At 34.0% G+C, this 23380-nt stretch overlaps 2 protein-coding genes across 3 annotated transcripts; both read right to left on the bottom strand.

The window, feature by feature from the left end:
* Positions 2206-4629, bottom strand: LOC105169048 (zinc-finger homeodomain protein 4). Its single transcript, XM_011089313.2, has 2 exons — positions 4189-4629; positions 2206-3894 (listed from the first exon to the last, which is right to left on the bottom strand). Exon 2 carries the CDS (start codon positions 3420-3422, stop codon positions 2547-2549), a length of 876 nt encoding a protein of 291 aa, XP_011087615.1. The 5' UTR covers positions 3423-3894; positions 4189-4629; the 3' UTR covers positions 2206-2546.
* On the bottom strand, positions 17265-21253 carry LOC105169047 (glutamate receptor 3.2). Of its 2 annotated transcripts, none has more exons than XM_011089311.2 (6): positions 20568-21251; positions 19084-20423; positions 18729-19006; positions 18612-18643; positions 18137-18531; positions 17265-18038 (listed from the first exon to the last, which is right to left on the bottom strand). In XM_011089311.2, the coding sequence occupies exons 1-6, from the start codon at positions 20821-20823 to the stop codon at positions 17547-17549; spliced, it is 2793 nt and encodes a 930-aa protein (XP_011087613.1). In that variant the 5' UTR covers positions 20824-21251; the 3' UTR covers positions 17265-17546. The 2 variants fall into 2 exon arrangements, with proteins under 2 accessions (XP_011087613.1, XP_011087614.1); XM_011089312.2 differs by having other exon boundaries at positions 17810-18038; positions 18151-18531; positions 20568-21253.

Below are 23380 nucleotides of genomic sequence, written 5' to 3'. Positions count from 1 at the left end.
TATGAATGCCATTGCAGTCCCTTGTGACGATCGATTCTTGTTTCATCTATAGATTTCCTACGTGCTTCACTGTACCAACTCATCTGTATATGTAGTAGAGAAGAAAACGGATACAACTGGTTACGAACACCACGACATCCAATCTATAACCATACATCTTGACTGCATCAGTAAGTGGATCTCTAGATGCATTGTCTGTTCTAACTCTAGATTGCACCTCCACCTCCATCTGTCTATCGTAAATGTAAAACGCCAATACGGGAAGACGGCCATTTCCCATTTGCTCTCCTCTGTAGAGTTACCCCTAATTTTGATAAATCCATCGAATTGAAATCGAAATTTCATTATCTGAATTAATCATATTAATACTAACATAGTTATTTTGGACATATAATAACAAAATTCATGTCCTACGGTTGAATATGAATATACGTATACAAATTGTTTTATTTGTATATAATAATGATATTTATATTATAATTAAAAAAATAAAAACGAGAAATAGTTTTGGTATGAAAACCAAGCTACGAATGAAGACAAAATATATACGGTACGAGGTACTAATTATACCTACACGCCTACTCTACCATATATATACATATGTTTCAGTGCATGGATTTGTCCATGTTGTGGGATTGGTTAATTCTCGATGTAATAAATTTTTTTTGGATGTTTGAATAAGAAAGATCTACTCGAATTTTGACTTAAAATATTTGAATTTTTTTTAAAAAAAAAATTATCCAAACTCGAACAGGTCATGCCAGGAATCGAACTTTCCGACCTGAACCTCAACCCCTTGTCATAAAACACTTAAATAACAAATTCAAACACATTCTAGGTCCAACATTCTGATTGAAAAACTCAATTCATATGAATTTGTATCACATGGACTGCTACTGATTGAATTAACAAATGATGATATCATCACATGTTGTCCAATAACTGATAACTCATGTGAATTTATATTCATATGTGTTTGCGATATTTATATATATATATATAAATAACTTATAAAAAAATGTGTTAGGGATGAGTAGTCTTAAATTGGCAAACATATATCAGTTAGGGACCACAATTTTATTTACTATAGATATAAATATGAGCGTTGTAGTTCGCTTGGCCTTAAGTAGGTGCTGAAATATTAAGACAAAACGCATCACTGAAAAAGACACAATACATGCGCTTTTAGTTATATGCATTAAAGCTGCTACATCACCCTGGAACACAATTTTAACTCCTCTCTCAAATAAAAAATTCCAATACTTTATTCTATTTTTTAAGAAAAATATTCTGCTTTTAAAAATTTCACACCACTAATTTGAAACTCATTGTTTAAAATTTCAAAATTCATTTCAACAATTAATAGAACTAACTACTAATAATTCTACTTTCATGGTAGGAAATATATTGTTCAGAAAGTTGTAATTTTAGCTGCAAAGTTCGTGGAAGAAGTTTACGACTATTACCTAAAGACGAGTTTTTAAAAAAAAATTATTTTATAAAAGTATAAGTTGCGAATTATACAAATACTTATTTTAATTTATTTTTAACAAAAAAACTAATAAGTGTTCAAAAATAAGAATTTCCAAACACCTCTTAATTAATTAATATTTAGTGTAAGAGAGAGTAGAAATGATTTTGATGCATATTTTGGGTAAGGATGTGATGTGAAAATTAGGCACTAAATTGATGAATGTTGGCTAGTGAATAGTGAGCATCCACTATCACAAATTATTGTTATCATAAAGGACGAAAACAAGTAATTATTAATCATATGATCTACCTATAATTTCATCATTTTTTCCTTTAACATCCTCAATCTTTATTCCACTTAATACTTTATTTAAACAAAAATAGAGCTAGGGGAGAAAAATTACACTTGCATTTCTAATATTCTATACAAGATAAAATAACATCAAATTTATAAATTATATCTATATATATATGTGTGTATGTGCACTCAAAACAAAAAAAATATTACATGATTAAGTAATATTACATTTATCGTATTATTAATGTATTTATAATTTAAAAAGAGTGATCAACCACATAATAAGATCCCTATAATATGATTGATATAGTATGAGGGTCTTGATTTAATAAGAAATTTTCACATGCACACTTGTACACATATATATATATATATATGTATAAAATAAGAATATATATGTGTACCTAGAGATCCTTGAAGAGTGTGCAAATCCATTCTAAACTTGAATAGATTGAACAAAGAGGAATCAAATCCAATCCAAGTCATGAGACCTAAAACCCCAGTTTCCAATTAACTACATTACAACTATAATTATTGCAAAACATAGTAAAACAAAAACCTACTCCTAAATGCAAGATCCAAGGATGCAAAACCTCAAATCTAACACATCCCACAATATCCCAAGAACAAATGTAGTAAAACCTAAAATAAATAAGGTAAATTAAAACCCAAAAGGCAACTAATACATTCTTCCTACCAACCAAGAAAAACATTAATAATACCCCAATTTCATTTCATGATGATGAGGAGTTGTGGTGATGGAATGGATCTGTAATTAAACTTGGTTTTGAGGGTTGGAGTGATTAAGGTTCTTCTTGGCAAGATTGTGCTTGTTGTTGTGCATCCAAACTTTGAGGACTCTTCTCTTGACACCAACTTCTTGGCAGAACTGTTGCACTACAGATTCCTCTTGCTTTTGTATTTTCCACCCAACTTTCTCAGCAAAGCTCAGCATTTTCTCCTTTTGCTCCTGAGTGAATTTTGTTCTGAACCTCTTCTTCACCACCGGAGTTGGCCTCACCACCACCCCACCACCACCGCCGCCGCCGTCCTCGTGCTCGTCTGACTCGGAGGGAAGAGAGCCGGCCATGTTGTAAGACATGATCATCTGATGGGGTGGGACTGGTCTTGAAGAAATCAATGGTGCACCATGATGATGATGATGATGGTATGCTAATGCATTGTGATGGCCGCCCATGAAGAGCTTCCTCCCCATTCTTGGATTTGGGTAGCAGCCATCACAGGAAGAGGGCTCACCTTCAACTTCTTTCCTGTGGAAGTTTCTATGGCAGTTGCAGGCTGAGCATGTGAGGGCTTCCAATGTGCCTTCTTCACCACTGGGCATGAACTCACCACATCCATCAGTGGCATTCCCGCCCATGGATGCTGCATGGTTCTTGAGGCATTCCCTGTACCTCACCATCTTCTTGAATGGGAGATGTTCGTGGTCATGGTCATGGTCGTGTTCATGATCATGAGATATGGGGGGCCCATTTGAAGGGATTTGATGAGGAGGACCTCCTCCTGAAGAAGGGATGATGTGGGATGCAGGATCATGATGATGGATCATGTGACCATGCCCATGATGATGGATCATGCTGTTCAGTGGGATTGGCATCTCATCACCTTCTTGATGACTTGGAAGTTCCATTAATTCTCACACACTTTCTGTTTCCAGTGTGTGTGTGTTTCTTGTTTGGAGACCAAAAGGAGGAACAAGACAGGATGGGGATTAGAGGGACTAAAAAATATGATTAAATTAAAAGTGATGGGCTGACTTAAGATTTGATATGTTTTCTTTTATTTCCAAGCAAGGTGCTGTGTCTTTTGTAATTATCTTATAATAATTGTCCGCTCTTTATGAAACAAACATATAATACTACAAAAAACACTTGACACACACACACACACCCCTCATTTGTAGTCTGAATTAGGACAGAATTAAAGATGGAAACCAAAATTACAAGAAACAACATTTGAGTTCAAAATGAGCAAATACTGAACCTGTCTTTCTCTTTCAACAACACTTGTCTATCCATGTTTCTTGAAAAGGAAACTACTCACTCTTGGAGAGAAGGGGTAGTAGTATCAGAACTCACACAGTTTCTTTAAGTGTGTTTTGCCTGAAAGAGAAGACAGTAATGTCAAAGGTTAGCATATGGTTGTTGCAACAGAGGTAGACAACAATGGAGAAAGTAAACATTAGCACTGGAAAGAAACAAGGAAAAAGAAAGAGAAAAGTGGGAAGAAAGACATCATATATATCATCATCATCATCATCATGTGTAGTAAATCAGAGGTAGGTTTAATTCTTGAAACACTACCACTACTACTACTGTAACTCAGGTTCCTGCTCAAGTTAAAACCACTTCAATCCCAAAACACAAGATGTAAATGAGAAGGGTTCATTTGCTTACACCGAGAAAATGGAGCTGTCTGGAATTTGTTTTCTTAAAAAAAGTGTAACAATTGGGGTGATGAAGAAGAAGGTCTAGAGAGAGAGAGAGAAGGGCTAAAGGAGAGAGTTTTGCATTCTGGTTTGGGGAGTGAATGAAGCACTAAACATGAGCTTATAGCAGTAGTGAGAGCTCAAAGATTAAAGGGTTGAGAGAGAGAGATGAAAAGAAAAAGCAATTTTTTTTTTCTTTTTTGTTTTTCCTTAGAGACAAAGAGGAATTCAGTGTGTTTAGGGAGGGAAGAAATTAAAGTGGGGGGAGAGGTGTGCTTGCTTTGCTTGCACTACTACACAGGCATCAAGTTTACGCCATATAGAGAGAGAGAGAGAGAGAGAGGGAGGCAGTGGTGTCAGAGAGTGGAGAAGGACAAAGGTAGATGCACTGCTTGTAATTGTGTGTGCAAGAGAGAGATGAGAAATGTTGTCCCACATTGAAATTCTTGAAAAGAAATGAGGTTCAACATTAATTTTAGTAAAAGATGAGTTAAAGAAAGAACTCAAAAACCCGTGTAAAGGGAGACAAAAACTATATATACATAATCATGCTAATAAGCTTCAACTAAACTACTTACTATGTTTGGACACACCAAACCTCTTACCCCTCTTTTCTTTCTTCTTACACTTTGCATTTTTAGGCTCATTACTTAGTACTTGCATCAATTTCCCAACACTTTTTAATATTTACATCCCTACTCCATATCTAACCTCATTTTCTGTAGTTACAGAAATTATCCATATCAGCAAAAAAACACACGGAGGTTGACGTTTCTTAGAGTATTGTAGGTGTAATTTTTTAAAAAATATGAGTGATTCGTATAAATGATATCGACGTTTTTTAATGAGTGTATATATAATTTTTTTAAAGGTACGTATGAATGGTTTGTATAAATAGAGCACAAGTTAATTAGAGGGTGGAGATGAATATATTCCTAAATTTAATCTTTTGTGGCATATCATCCTTACGTGCATATAATATATAATCTTTCATATTTTAAAGTATAAACAAAACACATTTTTTTAGAAAAAGAAATAAAAAAAAACATTGTTGTAGTAGTGTTAAAACGACGTCGAGCCCCTTTTGTGAAAAAAAATAAATAATTACAATTGATTTTTAAACTTATCTAATTAGAGATGTAACTATTATGTTTAAAAATTAATACAACGCTGACGTTCGTTTATAAATATAGAAAATCTTTTTTTTATATATAAATATATAGAAAAAGTAGGAAATGGGGAGTGCAAAATCTTGAACATGCAAAGCTTTAAGTGTGTGTCATTATGTCACTCATGATATAGTTACACCTATAATTAATGCAAAACTACCCACATAAATACTAACATTGACCAATGCATATATATATATATATATATATATCTCGTGTCCTCATTAATTATATATATTTTTAATTATTTTTACAAATCAAAATTAATTACCTATGTCTACTACCATTTTCCACATGACTTATTTAATTTATTTTAATGCAAGACCAAATTAATATTTCGTCCTTTTTGAGGTAATTTATTACTAGTGGACGTGTGTGTGTGTGTGTGTGTTAACCATTTAGATATTGGGGGTGATAAGATTATATTGCATGATGGGGTCATGTGTGGAATAGGACAATGCATGATGAGGAAGTTTTATTTATGATGTGTTATTCTGTGTTTGGTTGGACATTCAAACTCTTGCTTGTTTAGGTTTATTTGTTGCATAATTGATTATATAATATTAAGAAAAAGTTAAAATACGTTTCGCTCCCACTTATATACACAAGCGTACGTAATTGTGTACCCATCCCGTAATTTAAGAGATGGAATACACAATCATCCGTACATACTATGTTCGATATTTCAGTATCACGATCTGAATACACACCAACTAAATAAATTACTGTAATGTAGAGTAGATAGTACTGAATTATATCCTGTATAATCAACCCAGCCAAACGAGACCTTAATGTTTTAAAAATATAGAAATATTGCTATGGAATACATGATATATAACTAAAGGCTTGTGATGAATCATTTTAGCAACATAATTTTCAAACTATAAATAAAAGAATAATTGGTGAATCCATTTATTTATATATCCATTGTTTGAAGCAAATCATTATGCATATATAGATAAAATTACAAAATTAGTCCCACATTTTAGGATTATTTCATATTTTACCCCACACTTTACGGGAATCGGGATTTACAATAAAACTGCACGTTTTGTTAAAAATTGCAAAAAGAGTCCAAAAAAATTACAATTTTTAACAAATATGGTGTTAATTTTAAAATCTCAAAACATGTGGGATCAAGTATAGAATGACTCAAAATTATGGGACTAAGTTTGTAATTTTGCCTGCATATATATATATATACACACACACACACAATGAAGAGTATATTAATGCAAGGACAGAAATGCAGCATAGGGAAGCATATGTGCAGGTGTTTTAGGTGAAAATAGGAGACACAGCCTGTTACCTTATTTCTTCTCCATACAGACTTACTCAACATGAACAACCATTCATCATTTTTCTTCAATTTTTCACTTTTATTTTTCTCTTATAAAAAAAAGAATAAATAAATAATGTGCATGTGATGAGAATAGAATGATCATCATGTCCTCTTGGAATGCAAGCTTTCTGCACATTTCTTTTTTCTCAAAAGAGCTTTTGTTTTTATTTTCGTAGAATTTACTTTTTTGAATTTATCATCATATTTATTTGCTTTTATTTTTTATTCATAATTCTTGTAATTGATAAATAGGTTTAGATCATGATTCGGGTCGGACATTCAGGTAGGGTATCCTGATCGGGTAGTTGGGAACTTCAGAAGAGAAAGAGATCATTAAATATGATGGGAAATCTCCAACTAAAACCCTGCGATGTTTAAAATCAGTTCGTGAGATCAGAAATAAATATTTAATGAAGTTGTTGGATATATTTATAGGACCGGATCTGCCCACTTATCTGGTCCACATGGCCTAATTCTAAGTTATTGGATGTCAGACAGATCAACATCTCAAAAGTTGGGTCTCCACGTCTGGTCGAATCAGGTTAGACCCGACCCCAAATCCAAATAAGAAACACACGAATCTTCACTTTAAATAGGAATTTTGTTTTTATGGGGAGGGGTTGTTTTGGTCTTTTTCACTCTTAATTTGCTAGATCTTTGTCAAATCAAGAATTTGAACGACGACGAGAACAAAAAAATATTTATGTGAAATAATATAAGCTTGTGAAAATGTATATTTTTCTACATATATATATAATACTCTATATATGTAAGTTTATTTTTTCTAAACAAAATTGTATTTATATGATTTTTGCTATATCATTTATTTTTTTATATTTTAGGAATGAATTAAAATGCACTCTAGAATCATGATTAGTGCACGTGTGTATTTTAGGTCATAATTGGTTCTTCACATATACGGTATAATTCCTGTATTTCCACCACTTATATACGATCTTCTGTTTGCATACTAATATGACCTACCGTCAAGATGAGTAAAGTACGTAGAAGACATACATACGGTCGAGATGAGTAAAGTACGTAGAGGACATAAATTTGACTTTTTTCTCGAACATAAATTATGTACGTAGGGAAAAACGTAGTTAAAAAAATTAAATATTTGAATATTTTTATTTTTTCAAATACATTTGGCACATGCATGTAAGTCACGATATTCTATTACTAATTAATATCTTATCTTATCTTATATTATATTACATATATATATATATATATATATATATACTTGACAAAAATTTCATAATCACAATATATATGTGGAGGAAAACATGAAATAGTATAAAAATTTTAGCTAGAGTACTATCCAAGCTGCGTGAAGTACATGTTTTTAATTTTGAAATTACTAAACTGTCCTTGGTCCAAGACATTAGGGGGTTCTGAATTATTTATTTATTTATTTTGGTTACATAAATGGAAAAGTACGGGCAACACCCATAAATCAGTGTGTGCACCATTCCGTATTGGTTAGGGTCTTTATTACTAATTTACTGTCGTAAAAAAACAATGTCTATCCATTTGAGAGTCAATAAACAGATACATTAAAACGTACGTAGAATCGTATAAATATTTTGACAAAAAGTCGAACCCACACACAACATAGGTGTGACAACGTGCAATTTAAAACCTTAATCACTTGAGGACAAGAAGAAGTGGGTTAGGGTTGTGATTTAGTAGTACAACGCTGGTACTGGAAGCAGCAATTAATTCTTCACATTATATCAGCCAAAGGGAGTTTGTTAGAGTCAGGCGGGGAATTGCTCATCCTCATTATTGCACTTATTTCTTGATTTAATGCTCTACTACCACTCCAATTAAAAATTTTAGGGATAATTATACTTTTCTGTCATGAAATACGGTGTAATTACATGTAAATTTTTGAAATATCTCAGTTCTCATGCAGCATCTGCTTATTTTTGAAATTCTTTTGCTAATTTTATCCTAATATTTATTTAATTTTATTTAATTCTAATAATATATATAATTTTATGATATGACTAGAACATTTAAAATAAAATAATATATATAATAAAGAAATTATTTATACATACAGGCATGGATTGAGGTGGGTATGGAGAATTTATTAGAATGGGGAAATGGGGGATACAACAAATTAAGATACCAAAATGGTTTGATGTGAAGAGAAAAAACAAGAATTGGGAGTATATATCCAGGGATAGTATATTCTTGATTTGATTGTACATATCTTTATAAAAAAGGGAGTGATTTAGAAAAAAGAAAATAAGAGAATGGGAGGTGGGATTAAGTTATCCAACTCACTTTATTCTTCATTATCCCATTCCTTTATTCCACAATCCACCATATGATCCCCTACATACCATCTAATTTAAAGACTCTTTTGGTTTCTTGTCTTCACTCTCTCTTGTCCCATTTCCCTCCCACACCTCTTCAGATTCTGATTCAATTTTCTTTTTTTTTCTTTTTTTAATTTCAAATCCTATTATATTTATTATTATTTTGTTAATTATTATCTTTTTATATATGTGTATATATATATATATACATATTAAGTAGAACAAATTAAAATAAAAAATTCAATCTGCTTCGCACTGCCTCTCTCTCTCTCTCTCTCTCTCTCTCTCTCTCTCGGAGTGTTCTTTGAAAATCGATTGTTGGCGGTAATTGATTGCAATATCTACTTAAAAATATTATGGTCATAATCAATGATATCTTAACCTAGTGGTTAAGTTTAAAGTCTCATGGATAAATTTAAGGTTATAAGTTGAAATCCCGCTAAACATGTGGATGTTTTTCTTATTTTACGGCTGCTTCTATGAGGAAAAAAAAAAAAAGGGAACATTACGGCCACAAGTCCGCCCCAAAAGAAAATGCAAAAGAAAAGGCTTAATAGCTTTAGAGTATTTATAGGGTTAAATACTCAAATTTATATAGATCTACGTATCAAAATCTCCGTATTTTAAGTATTATAGAATACATGGCGAAGGTCAGATGAAAATATACGAATCATTGATCTTATTTGGATATTTAAAATTTTGTAGAGGTATTTTTTTCCTTTCATATTATAGGTTTTTGAAATTGAAAGGCGAAAAAACTAAATAATATTTCACAAAATAATTATTAAAAATAATTGAAAATTTCATTTAAGATGCACCAAGAAAGTGTTGTTTAGCATTCCACAATAGTATAGACATAACATAAATGACAAATTTCAAGAATGTGAAAATGTAGTGCTTTAGTTTGAGGAGGGACATCAACATGCGACATACCCCAATCCCATCACTGCCATCCCAAATTATATGTATGTATATATTCAATGACCAGATGAGTGTCTTCTACTGTTTTTACCCTTCAAATTTAACTTTGTCCCTCTAAAAGACAAGTTTGATTCCCCCCCCCCCACCCCCCCAAGCTGAAAAAAGTTTGAGCATCCTATGTTGCCTTAAATATTACTCTTTCTTAATTATCTTATGAAGAATTCTGACTCAAGTCAAGTTGGTTTAGATCTAATACATTTGTTATGTGATTGATATTCAATTTAAGAAGAGTGTTTGAGTGGTTTAATTTAGTCAAAATCTCTAACCTGAATAAGTATTTTCATGATTCTCACTTTTCATCTTATTTATTAGGTTTCGCTTAGGAGATTCTGTCAGCATTATGTTTTTCAAAGTTCTATTATATACATACAACGTTAATTTCACCTTTGACTTCTTTCAAAATTGCATAATTACAATCTACTCCAACAACTTTTGAGAATTTCATTTAGACCCATCCAAGAATTGCTTCGTTTTCAGTCTTGTGAGTTTAAACGAAAAATGCTGAACCCACTAAAAGATATAAATGAATTTTCAATATACAATCGGCAAACGAAGAGAAATATACAATCAGACAGATTTCCTGAAGATAGATATAGGTTTATGAGAAGCAATTAAGTTGGTTTAATTTTGAGCCCGGAAAGTGGAGGGACGTCAACTCAAATTTGGTCTATATATAATGTAATAATAATATTTATTAATTACAGTATATATATATGTAATAAAGCAAGAAAGGAAAGGCAAACAGAAGCAGCAGCTATCTGCAGTCTTAGTTTTAATATATAGTGTGTGATGGAGACAACCTTTTTATCAGAAAATTATGGTCTTGGAAAACATGCCATGCCAATCATCATGATTTCATTTGGACAAAAGGCATACAGCTAAACAAAATTGTGTTTATGTATATATGCAGATTTATATACTTTTGCTTTAGGTATCTTTCTTTTATGTTTAAAAGGGCTACGGAGGGGTTTGGTTGATGTTGATGATCATTTCTCACGCCCAAATTTGTGTTTGTCACCCACTAAATATTCTTTTCTTTTCCTAATCATAACTATTTTGTCAACTTCTGCATACACATGCTATGCTTTTTCACTCACTCCTCCTTTGAGGTTGTTTCTCTAAATTTTCGACATTTATTTGATCCCACATGTCATATGTCTCGTCATTTGGTGTTATCTGTGGGAACGGCAATATATAAAACGCTTTTCAAAGACAACATGCATTTTGAAAGACAAAATCATGAGGTTCATGAAGTCAAAGTAAGAAATTTATGTAAAACGGCTTTAAAAAATAAAATTATTAAGTTCATAAAATCAAAAAATAATAAGTCGAAGAAATAGTGAATATGATTGAAATTAAAAAATAATTATATGAATATTTAGTGATTGTGTACAAGGAATTAAAGACATACCAATTTATGTCTAGTATCTATCTAGCATGACCAACACAACTTTATAGTGGTTGACCTTTGAAAACATATTGAAGTACTCATTAATTCATCCATACTACCTAATTCTTTTGTTTTTTTATATATAAGAAAAATAGCAATTAATTAAAATTTGAACACCATTATTATTATTATTTTTGTTTATATCAATCTTAAAAAAAATTATTTATAATAATTAAATTAAATTAAATTATTTGATACTTAATTTAAAAATAATATAGTTAATTAAATATTAGGTAATTGAGCTTAATTGCTTCCTTTTCTATGTATTTTGAGCTTAAAAAGTTTAAATAAGTTTGAAAAATAATAGATTTGAGTCGTTTGGACATATTTACGCCTTTATATATAAATATACTACAAATTTTGGACCCGCAATCTACACGAAATTAATTTGTGTATTAATTTCACATGCATGTTCATTCTTGTGACAATATTAAACACCAGACATCATAACATCATTAATAAATAACTTGTTTAGACACCTAATAATTGCTCATTTTTCATTAAGTAATAATTTAAATATTATTCCGATGACAATTATATGTTAATCCAAACTAATCATGGGATCTAACGAGGTTTTTATGTTTGTTTTTTAATGGATTTGTTGGAGAGATTCTAAATAAAAAGGTAAATTTCATTAACGTGCACTCTTCTATAGAGTCTGTTTCTATAATTAGATCTAATTTCAAGAGTGTTGATTCATGGGTTGTGAATTATGATAAATGATAGGGTAAATTACAACGAGCTTCTGTGAGGCTTGTCATAATTATAAAATACTCCCTTATTGTTTAAAAAATTATAAATACCCATTAAAATCACGAATACCTCGTACAATGGGCTGTCACATTGGGTTATTTATAACTTTTTAAATAATAAAATATTTGTAACTATAACAAACTTCATGATCGAAAATTCATTATAATTACTGTAAATAATAATTATGAAGTTTGCATTTGGAGTGGGGGTGAAATCTACTGCAATCCATAAATGCGACTGGCAAGAAATTGTGTATCATATTTGTAGTTTGTTGAGTTAAAGAGTTTAGGCCTAATGGAAGAAGAAATTAGTGAGGGAGAAGGTGTCAGTATCACTCTGCTTTCAAACTTGAAACATTGCTTCACTGATTTTGACAATTCATGACCTGTGTTTTGTGTACAAATCCCTCCATGCTATCATCTCATGTTCTTCTTGTGGCTGCCTCTGTCTCCTTTCACCCCCACCCAATTCAAACCTTATGTGGAGCGAGAGAGAGTGTGTGTTTCTGGTGTTTTCTTCACATTTTGATTTTTTTTTCTCTGTGTACATATCATAATTATTCTGTTATATGCGTGTCGACCGTTGATATGTACGTATAATAAAAGATAGAACGACACGAACTTTTTATTTTGTTCTATCATGAATTGTAAGTTCTTTTACGAAATTATCGAGAAGAGTAGAGATTTCTTTCTTTTTTTTTTTTATTTTTTTTCAAATTGTGTGGAAGTGGAAATGATGTTCACTTCAGTTGAATTGGTCGGATCTAATATGACCACCCCAACTAAGAAACTCTGACCAATATGAGATGTTTTTGTGCAAAACGTTGTTCGGACATTGTTCAACTTGATTACATGAATTTCATCAAATTATACAAAGCTGACCTTTGTCAATCCACAAACTACAAGCACATGCAGTTGCGAGTTATATATTTATGGTAAGATCCGAATTCGTGATATTCAATTGAAAAACTAATTATTTAATGACTTAAACCATTGTGCTTGCAATAATTCATTTTCTCCAATATTACATACATAAATAGTCTCACTTTAAATTGTCTCATGTCCTTAAATGCAAATATACCAAATATTCACACACACACACACACATATTTTTCAATAATTTTGGAATAATTATTTTGATCAAATTAGAAGAATTATAACGGAAAAAAAAAAAAGTGTAGGCGTTGGGAACATTCTCTGAACTTTAAAAACTTTATCTGAAAGTGGGGTTTGTGAGAGACATTCTTGAAGGCAACAAATTAAGGCATGAGATTCAAAGCAACTTATAAGGACAAAAAAAACATACATAAAAAGACTATCTTTCCTTTTACACAATATATATATGTTTCATTTTCTCTTACCCCACCACCACCTTCTTCTCATCAATCATTCACAACCCCTAACCCCCCCCCCCCCCCCCCCCCCCCCCCTCCCTTTTGTTTGGGGGGGAAAAGTGGAAAAGTAATTTTGGCTTTGAATCCTCTCTTGTTTTACTACTTTATTTTTCTTCTATGAATATTCTTTTGTTTTAATGTGTCTTGCAAGGAATCACAAAAGAAACTTTAATGTTGCATTTAGTCATATCAAAAACACACACACACACACACACATATATATATATATAAAAGATGTTGTGGAGATAAAATTTAAACCCTTGATCTCAAGATTGCTATATGCAACGTAGCAGAGAAGAGGTCAAAACTAATAGGAAATGAGGATTGAATGTGCGTCTCTACTTCCAACTTCCAAGCTTACTTTAATATGATATAGGTTAAGTTTTATGTGCGAATCCCTTCTGCACATGTATCGTGTACATTTACTAGTTATTTGTTCTTCGACTCCAGGGGACTGTTGTCAGGTTTTGTAAATCTTACTAGGCTTCTGATGGTGTTACGTTGATGGGATCAGTACTTGTATTGGTATTCATGCTCATTTGATATGTTTGTAGTTGAACATGAAAGTGGGGACATGACGTGCAGAGGGTTGCCTAGGTCGCAACTATTGTTGCCCTCATCTTACTGATGAAGGATTAAAACAAAAGGAGTTGGTTGTCAAATTGGATTTTTGTGAGAATGATAATATGTTTGGAATAAATATAGAGACTTTATAAAACCACGTGTCCGACCCACTATCTTGCGTATTATTTTCTGAACCCACATGCTATGCAAATACCATTTCATTTATTTTCAATGTATTTATGTGAAATAAAAGATATTTCTAAAATATTATATGTAAAGAATAATATAAAGTTACTAAACAATTTAAATTTTTAATATATGTAAAGAAACAAATCCCATTTGAAGAATCTTAACTTTTCAAAAACTACAAAATTTACATATATAAAGAATTATATTTTTTCTTTGTCGATAATATTATTTAAGTGACAAGATTATTATTTTTGGAAGGTCCTAAACTCCTAGTATTTTCACTACTGAGTACTCTTTCATCTTGAAATTTAAGTTTAGGGATAATTATATTCCTCTCTTTTGATATTTGGTATAATTTCACGTAAACTTCTTGTGGTTTATTAAATTACATATAGCACTCCGGAAATTTATTTGTATTCTAACAAATAAGTCCCTCCGTTAGTCAAAATTCATCGAATTTGCTTATATTAACAAAAAATTCAGAAGAAAAATCTATATTAGTCCTTGGTTAACTTATTAGTGACTTATTGCAGGTCAAATAAATATTTTTATGACCAAATTGCCCTCATACGTCTTCACGCGTTAATGCATGTAAAGAGGTATATCTTCACTGTTATAAGGGTAGTTTAGTTCGAAAAAAATTGCTTAACATGCAAAGTCAGTAATCAGTTAATCGATGGCAGATATTAATTTTCATTCAGTTTTTTTTATTAATATCAGCAAATTTAGTGAACTTTAACTAATAGAGTGACTTATTTGTTAGACGAAACAAACTTCAAAGGTGCTGGATGTAATTTCTCAAATTACAAAAGATTTATGTGTAATTACACCAAACCTCAAGAAAGAAGACTGTGCATTATCCTTAAGTTTATCATGTCTACAATCGAACTGAATTTTAAATTTAAGTACAATATAACATTTATTTCTAACTCAATTCATCATTAAAACAAATCATAAAATCATCACAATGAATAGAAAAAGTAACTGAAATGCTTGATTGGGATCAATACTTTCAAACCCAAAAATAAAAGATAAAATTAAAATAAATTTGTTGTTATGAATTTGAAAATTTTAAATTTAAAGAATCATAAAAGAAAGTATTTCGAGACATGTTGTTGTGTTCCGGATTCCTATTTCTTGCTCCGATTGCTGTGCCAACCAGAAAACCAAACATTCATAATGTTATTGTTTTTTTCCTCAAAATTTGCACTAATTCTCACAGCCTTAAATTACAAAAATATCTCGATTTATTTTAAAAAATATGTACTTTCTTGGATCCCCACATCAATATCCCAAATAAAATTCTCAACTATTATTTTTAAAAAAAGTAATGTAAAAATATTTAATTTTTTTAATCGAAAATTAAATTAGAAATTGAATGTGTAGAAGAGATGAAGATGAGAATTAAAAAGAGGGAGAGATGGCATTGGCATGCAATGTAAAAGGACGTGGGTTAAAGGTGTGTTTGGAAAGCGGGAAAAAGGAGTGGAGCAGGGAGGGTGTTTTTAGTGATCCAATGCCAAGGAGAGAGCAGAGAAACAGACAGCCCCTCAATGAATGGAATTTGAATTCAATTTGTCAGCGCTTGCACCTTTTTTTTCCTTAAAGATTTGTTATTTAATTCAATGATTGGGTGCAAGTTAATAAACTCTTACACATCAAGATAATACAAGGCGTCGACACGGTTATTATGAATACATTTTTGTTTGACAGATTGCTTTATAGTTTTAGTGAACACGAGATAAGTCGTGAATTGGAGATTATTACATGAATGTTTATGTTCCTCATTGCCTAGAAGCATGCATGACTTAAGTAGTGCTCTTGGCTATCTCTGCGTGATAGCTTTTTGAATGTGGTCCACTATTCAACTTCAAGTTATTTTTGGGTAACTGTCAAGTAAATACATATGAGGCGCTTTTGATGGCAAAATGCATCAAAATATTGGATTTTTGTTGGAGATATTTTCTTTTATGAATATGATTGAGGCTTGGGCCTTCTGAAATCTTGCAATCTAAAGAATACAAAGCATCAGTTTGATTGAATAAGAATTTGAAAGAATCTACCAATCATTTTTCTTGCAATTTTTTCCAAAATTTTGTTTCCAAATTTGTCATTTAATCCATGGCCTAGTAAGTATACTTACTTATGCTTCCGGATTTGATAATCTAATGTGTATAATCTAAGTTAAGGATTGGCAAGTTTGACCATGTTCAAAAATTAAAATTTGCAATTTGGTCCTGTAGTTTTAATAATTATGGCAATTTTGTCCTTTTCGGCCAATTTGAATGAAACGTTCCATATCGTAAGCCATGCCAGCACTTAAATTGGAGTTTTAAGTGAATCTGATGACATGGCAGTCTAAGTTGTAAATTCTCTTATTAAATGGATTTATGATTGTGGGCTCATGTTCCCTACGACCTATACATTACATACAAGGGAAATGCGTATTGGGAATGGTCATAAGCGTGCATGTTTTTATATATCTGCAGATTCAGACCTCCACACTCACATTTCAATCACTTACAACACAAATATTAGAGAGATTTTGGCAAATACTCTTAGAAGCAAGTTCCCATTTAATTTTTTAGTGATCTTCTCCATTTCTTATAGTTGATAGGTGTATTTCACTTGTATAAATAGGTATATATGTAACCTCAAATCAAGATAGACATTTGTGTCATGGACGCAAGCCAACCCATATATATATATATATATGGCCCAACATGTAAAGTCTTGTCTTATATATGTTTCTCTCTCTTTGAAAAATAAGGCATGCAATAAGCAAGACTGATGGTTTACTTTGTTTGAAAGCATGCAGAAGATTGAAGGGTTTTCAGACATGATTAAAATAATGCACTCTCTAATCAAAGGATGTAAAGATTATGATTTTTGTGGATTTGAATATAGTGAAATTCATGAACAAGAACGAACATTAGCCAAGAATGTTTCGGAAAATTCCATGTTTAAGGCCATATTTGCTGTCTTGAGTAGACTATCAGACACACTTGCAATGTTGCATTGAAACCACTTACATAACTTCATCTCATCTCTTATTTCTTCCTGCAATTTTGCTGGTGAGTTTGCTCAAACACTGGATGCAGCTTGTAATTGTCTTTAGATAAATTCTTGATGAGCTGATCAGCAACTTCACTTCAATTAAAGTAAGCACTTGCATTGCCGTTTTGCCCCTCAGGGAAAATGCCTGCGTCATTACTCACACTCCCACTCGATTTTGGAAGTTGCCGTCCACTCCTCCTTCCCGACAAGGCTTCCATCTGCTTTCTCTTTGATCTGCTTCTTGATTCCCCTTCCTTCTCATCTGCGAACGACAAGAATCTTTGGATCCGTATGGACCGCGAGCTGCTCTGCAATGATGGCTGTGGTTGTTGTCGAAAATATTGTTTAAACTTTTGGATGATTGAGCAGAAATACAGGAGCAGAGCAATAAGGCATGCAATTCCACATATGAGGAAAAGTCCCCAGAAACTCTTCAGATTAAGCTGCTCTACGTCCCCAGCGCTTGCCGGCCAACAAGCTCTCGTGTTGAGCCACTTGTCATGTATCTTTTGAAGTTCGCCGTTTTCTGATAGTGTTAAGATTGCAGTAGACATGTCCATGGCTAGTGGGGAGTCTCTTGGAAATGCCTATCAAGTGTTATTAAATGTTAGCTAACTTATGACTGTAGCATCATCTGCTGTGTTATTGATTTTATGATATTGAGTTTGGAGATGTATATACTCACAAATCCCCACCCACTTTTAGTGAACTCTTGCCCGACGGCCTGGAACGTGCAGTAGTATGAGAGGAACAGATCGATGTAGGGACGTTCATCCACGACTGCAGCAACTCTCCCAGTCTTTAGTGCGTCTGCATAATCTTCAGGGGAGCCAAGAGGAACGAGCCTGGATTTTGGGACGCTGAGTTCCTCGTTTAGATAGTTTTCAGCAAAGGATCCTACTTGGTATCCGATACGGTGATGGCTTTTGATCAAGGACTCAATTCCTGTTATGGATGGGGCCAACTGCTGAACAGTCAAGATCGATGTCAAGCTCGCCGTGTAGCTTGAGGTGATTATCAAAACCACAAAGAGCCAGATGATCAGAACCATACGGCCTAGCGTGCTTAGGGTGTTTTCTCCTGAAAAATAATGTTGGAAGTCAATACATTAGGCTATGCTTCCATCAAATTCGATTGGCCTAAATGGTGTGAACACTTACTGTGTGCAAAAAACATAGTTGAGAAGCCAAACCTGCAGGTTGAAGACAGGGAAAGAATGATATTCTGGTAACATATAACTAAACTCAAATCACCAAAACTCTCTGAAACCAACTCACCATAGAATAGTGATGAACTGTTTCTTTGGCGGACCACGGAAATCATCGTTGATTCTGTGTTCAAGGATCCAAATTACAGCTCCAACAATCAGGAAAAATGCCCCTGTGACTGCCCACATTGTAAGAGTGAACGGCCGCAAGAAAGCCCAAGGGCTTGAGTTCAACTTCCTGACCGGTGCCACGACAACTAGCCCCGACTCTATATACGGCTGGGTGAAGTCCACGATCTTCGTACGGTCCGTCACGATTGCAACATCACCAACAACTGCATCCAACTCCTGCGTATAGCCTGTTATGGTACAGCAAATACAAATTCCTATAACAGCATTCACTATTAATAGTCCTTAACACTCACATTGGATGCAATCATGTTTACAAGCTCTGCATAGTTTGGATTGTCGTGTTTGTTCCCGAACAAGATGAACTCATGAGGAACCGCATAAGGCAGTAAATTTATGGCAGCGAGGAACACATCGATGCAGTATCCATGGATCTCATTTGTACTATCATCCTTCGAGATAAAAGCTTTATAACTCACTCTGTCTGGAACTCCTATTCTCAGCTGTCTCCCGTTATGAGGAAAAACCCACCCCCGAGGCTTGACCGTCGTTCCTCCCGGCCATACCACACCACGCAATTGTTGGCTTGAACTTGAACGGTTAGGTGGTTTAGTGTAAAGTACCTCCGGAGGCACAACAGAAAGGCCAGAATAATTAGACCAGTACCCTATTTGCCTGTAACCGTTCCCGATTACGTTCAGGACATCGTAAGCTGGACGTATCATGGATTTATCCGAATCAAATGCAATTCTCCCTGTTAAACCTGTCGTATTCATCAGCAATATGTTGCTAAGCAGTTGCTTCCCTCCATCAAATCTGCTTAAGGAACCAAGACTCAGGGTCCCTCCCCCTAAACCATTCAAACTCGAGATGTTTGAGAAAGAGATGCTACCACCATTCTCCAAGAACACCTTAACGGCACTAGCAATCATCCACACGGTGTCATATGCATACAAGCCATAAGGGTTCAACCTGATCGAACTGTTACTCAACTCGTCCCATCGTGCCAAGAACGCCTTTTTCCTCTCAGAATCTGGCGTGTGAGGCCTAAATGTGAGAACCCCTTGAATAGACTTTGCAACTTCGCCAGAAACCATAGTGGAATCCAATACGGTAGACAGCCATGCCGTGGCGATCCACACGTATCCCCTGTCCATCATCCTAAGTCTATTGGCAGCTCTGAAAATCTTAAGCCCAATCACAGCAAAGGCACTAACAATGATTACACGTGACTCCATCATCGATACCTTAACCAACTCATTCATGATTTCTTCGCTAGTTGCTAAGGCTTCAGGAGAAAGCAAAGCTTTGTAAGTGATTCTACAACTCCTCTCTGCAAGCTTTTCCCCTAGAGCTGTTATACTGCCCCGATTCTGCTCATCGTCGGGGTAAACAACCACCACCTCTCTGTAACCGAAATGGCTTAACATATCGGCTATGGCTGTCATCTGAAACAGGTCATTAGGGGCAGTTTGGATGAAGTAAGGGTATTGAAGGGAGGCGAGGCTTGGATCCAATGCCGTAAACGATAGCATTGGGATATGGAGTTCATTTGCAAGATGTGATAGAATATGAGCCATTCCTGAGGCTTGTGGCCCAATTATGGCTACTGTATTAGTCTCCATGTACTTCAATCCTGTTGTGAGCCAGAGGAATTGAAAGAGACTTATTCATCTATCATACATACACTCAACTCTTTTCTACAATGGGGACAACATATACTAACTCGAATGAGCAAGAACAAAAACAACAAATACGTGCAAAACTAAGTATTTCGTACCTCCAATGATGCCAAGAAAGCCACTGTAGTTAGAATCATGCATGGAGAAAACCAGTTTGGTCCCTCCAAGAATGGTGGGATCAGAGTTCACATCTTCAACAGCAGCTTTCATTGCAATCTTTGCCACCTTCCCAATTATAGTACCGAACGAGAAAATTGATCCAATTTTCACAAATTCGGGTCTTGAAACTTTATCAGCTGAAAACCCTCCAACAAAGAGACAAGAAAAAAGCACCAAGAGGGACAACAAATTCATGCTGCTCTCAGATGATAAAAATCAATGTAATGAACTTCCTCCAAAACAAACTAACTGAAGAACAATGGTATTGGTAAAGCTAAAAAAATATATTCAGTAGTTGTAAATCACGATGCAACAATCATTGGTGGGGAAACATCCTAGTTTTCGAGATAGAAACGTGGTAAGAGAAAGGATGGCAAATGAATACCAGAAAAGAAACATGTTTTTACTGGGGGAAAAAAAAGAAATGGTTAGCAAGTTTCATATAAAAGAAAGAGGCCCACTTAGTTAAGAGTGAGAAATTTGTGGAATTTTTCAAACGTGGGAATAATGGAGGACAAAGACAGAGAAGGAAGAAGAAATTAATGTAGGAACTTCCCTTCGATTTGGCAGAATCCTGCTGTTCCATTGCATGACGGAAAGCAAATAAGAACGTTGTGATGGTGCATGAACGAAGCAGTGGACAATAGGAGGAGAGTCTTCATTACTTTATTTCTTTTTATTTTGCATTTAATGCAATATGAGGATAATTTGCTCATTTATAATGTGTACTTTTTCCTTTTAATTTTCTGTGGGTAAATTACATTTTTGGTCCCACAAATGGACCCGATTCCAATTTTAGTCTCATACTAAGGGCAATTCGCACATTTGGTCCCGTAAGTGGATTTTTTTTTCAATTTCAATCCCAGTTGGGGATTTCCGTTAAACTTGACAGCTGCTGCCGATTGCCGTTAGGTGCTGTTGTAAATGGAGGGAAAACATGGAAAATTGGAGGGAAAATCAACAATTTGGTGGGAAATTACACTATACCCCTCTTCCTTCTATTTAACTCCCAATTTTTCATTTCTCTTGCATTTAGTAGAAAAAAATCTCACAAAATATGGCTGCTAGTAGAGAAAATTGTTGTCATTGTGGAAGGCTTGCGATTTCGAAAACTTCATGGACCGACGACAACCCAGGTAGGAGGTTTTTTGGGTGTACGAAAAAAGAAGTGGATGTGGTTTTTTTCGTTGGGAAGATCCGCCGATGTGTGCAAGGGCAAATGTTATAATACCCGAATTGCTTCGAAAACTGAGGGGTCGCGTATAGCCATGTCAATTACCCACGCTCACCAAAACCTTGCCTTCAACAATGGCCGACACTTTGCTCACCAAAACCTTGCCTTCAAAGCGGGGAACAATAGTATTTCAAAAGAAAAAAAACTTAGCAAAAAGGATTTTTTTCAAAACAGGGAACAGTGAACGAAGAAGAAGCGCAGGTGAACGAACGACGAAGAAGCGTCGGTGAACGAAGAAGAAGCGCCTGTGAACGAAGAAGAAGATCAGGTGAACGAAGAAGAAGAAGCGCAGGTGAAAAGGGGAAAAAATTAGGGCTTTTGACTGCTGTAAATTTGAGTCTTTTCCTTCTATTCAGCGTAAGATGAAGTGAAATTTCTCACGTGCAAATCACGTGAGAAACGACCTAACGGCAATCGGCAGCAGCTGTCAAGTTTAACGAAAATCCCCAACTAGGATTGAAATTGAAAAAAAAATCCACTTACGGGACCAAATGTACGAATTGCACTTAGTATGGGACTAAAATTGGAATCGGGTCCACTTATGGGACCAAAAATGTAATTTATCCATTTTCTGTGTCTAAAAAACAACAAAAAAAATGTCATTAATATTTACTTGTATTTTTATAAGATACATAGTTCACCATGTTTTAATTGATTTTGTTTGTTTTTATATACAAATCGAACATATATCAAAGCTCTAAAGTAGAGAGGATGGGTGTGGGTGTGCGTGTGCGCAGCCGATGAAGTGTTGCATTTAGTCCACTTAAATTATTTACTTTGTAATGTAAGTTATTTGAGTGACAAGATAAAAAAAATCATGTATAGATAATACTATATTTTCTTTAAGACTGTTTGGGATGTTATTTAAGCTAAACTGTAATGAGTATTTGCTTTTGAATTAGAAATGAACCTACATAATGCAATCTAAACACTTTTTACAGATACTGTTTTAGTTATACAATCTAATAATAAAAAATAAACAGGATCGTAGTCAACATTGTCATATCACATGCAATTGTTTGGTTGACAGTGAGAGGATCGATATCATGATGCGTGTGCATACTGTGGGGATTTATAGTTGGTGGCAGCGTCGTTTTAGTGGGGTGGGGTTGGGGGGATTGGGAACGATACCTCAGAGTTAGTGGAGAAGACGAAGGGCTGAGAGTAAGATGAAAATGAGGAGGCAAAAGGTGTTGGTTTTGGTTTATTCTTCTGCCACTATCTATCTGTCATCTACTTCTCATGAGGTGAAGAGGGAGGGTAGTCAGTGGCAGTAGTGGCTTATCATCTTTGTTTTCTCCACCACCACTCTTTTTAAGTGGGATTTCAGCTTCTGATTTGAGATTTCTTTTGTTTCTTGCAATACTCATGTCAACAGAGTTGATGCCCACTTGGGATGGAGTGCTATGTGACGATGATGATGATGATGATGATTATGGTTGTTTCCCTTTCTGAAATATTTGTGTAGTTCTCTAAATTTGTTTAAAAGAAAAATAGGCTTGGTTTTGGATTCTTTAT

Source organism: Sesamum indicum, linkage group LG8, assembly GCF_000512975.1.
Source record: "Sesamum indicum cultivar Zhongzhi No. 13 linkage group LG8, S_indicum_v1.0, whole genome shotgun sequence".
In the NCBI taxonomy this organism is placed as follows: Eukaryota; Viridiplantae; Streptophyta; class Magnoliopsida; order Lamiales; family Pedaliaceae; genus Sesamum; species Sesamum indicum.
This window is presented reverse-complemented; position numbering and strand designations above follow the sequence as displayed.

Excerpts from the sequence above, each read along its gene's own strand:
- LOC105169047 (XM_011089311.2), bottom strand. The coding sequence starts at position 20,823 with ATGAATTTGTTGTCCCTCTTGGTGCTTTTTTCTTGTCTCTTTGTTGGA. Across the intron at positions 18,644-18,728 it reads CAGTTCATCACTATTCTATG|GTTTGGCTTCTCAACTATGT; the intron begins GTGAGTTGGTTT and ends TTCAACCTGCAG. Across the intron at positions 18,039-18,136 it reads CTAAAAGTGGGTGGGGATTT|GCATTTCCAAGAGACTCCCC; the intron begins GTGAGTATATAC and ends AACACTTGATAG.
- LOC105169048 (XM_011089313.2), bottom strand. The coding sequence starts at position 3,422 with ATGGAACTTCCAAGTCATCAAGAAGGTGATGAGATGCCAATCCCACTG.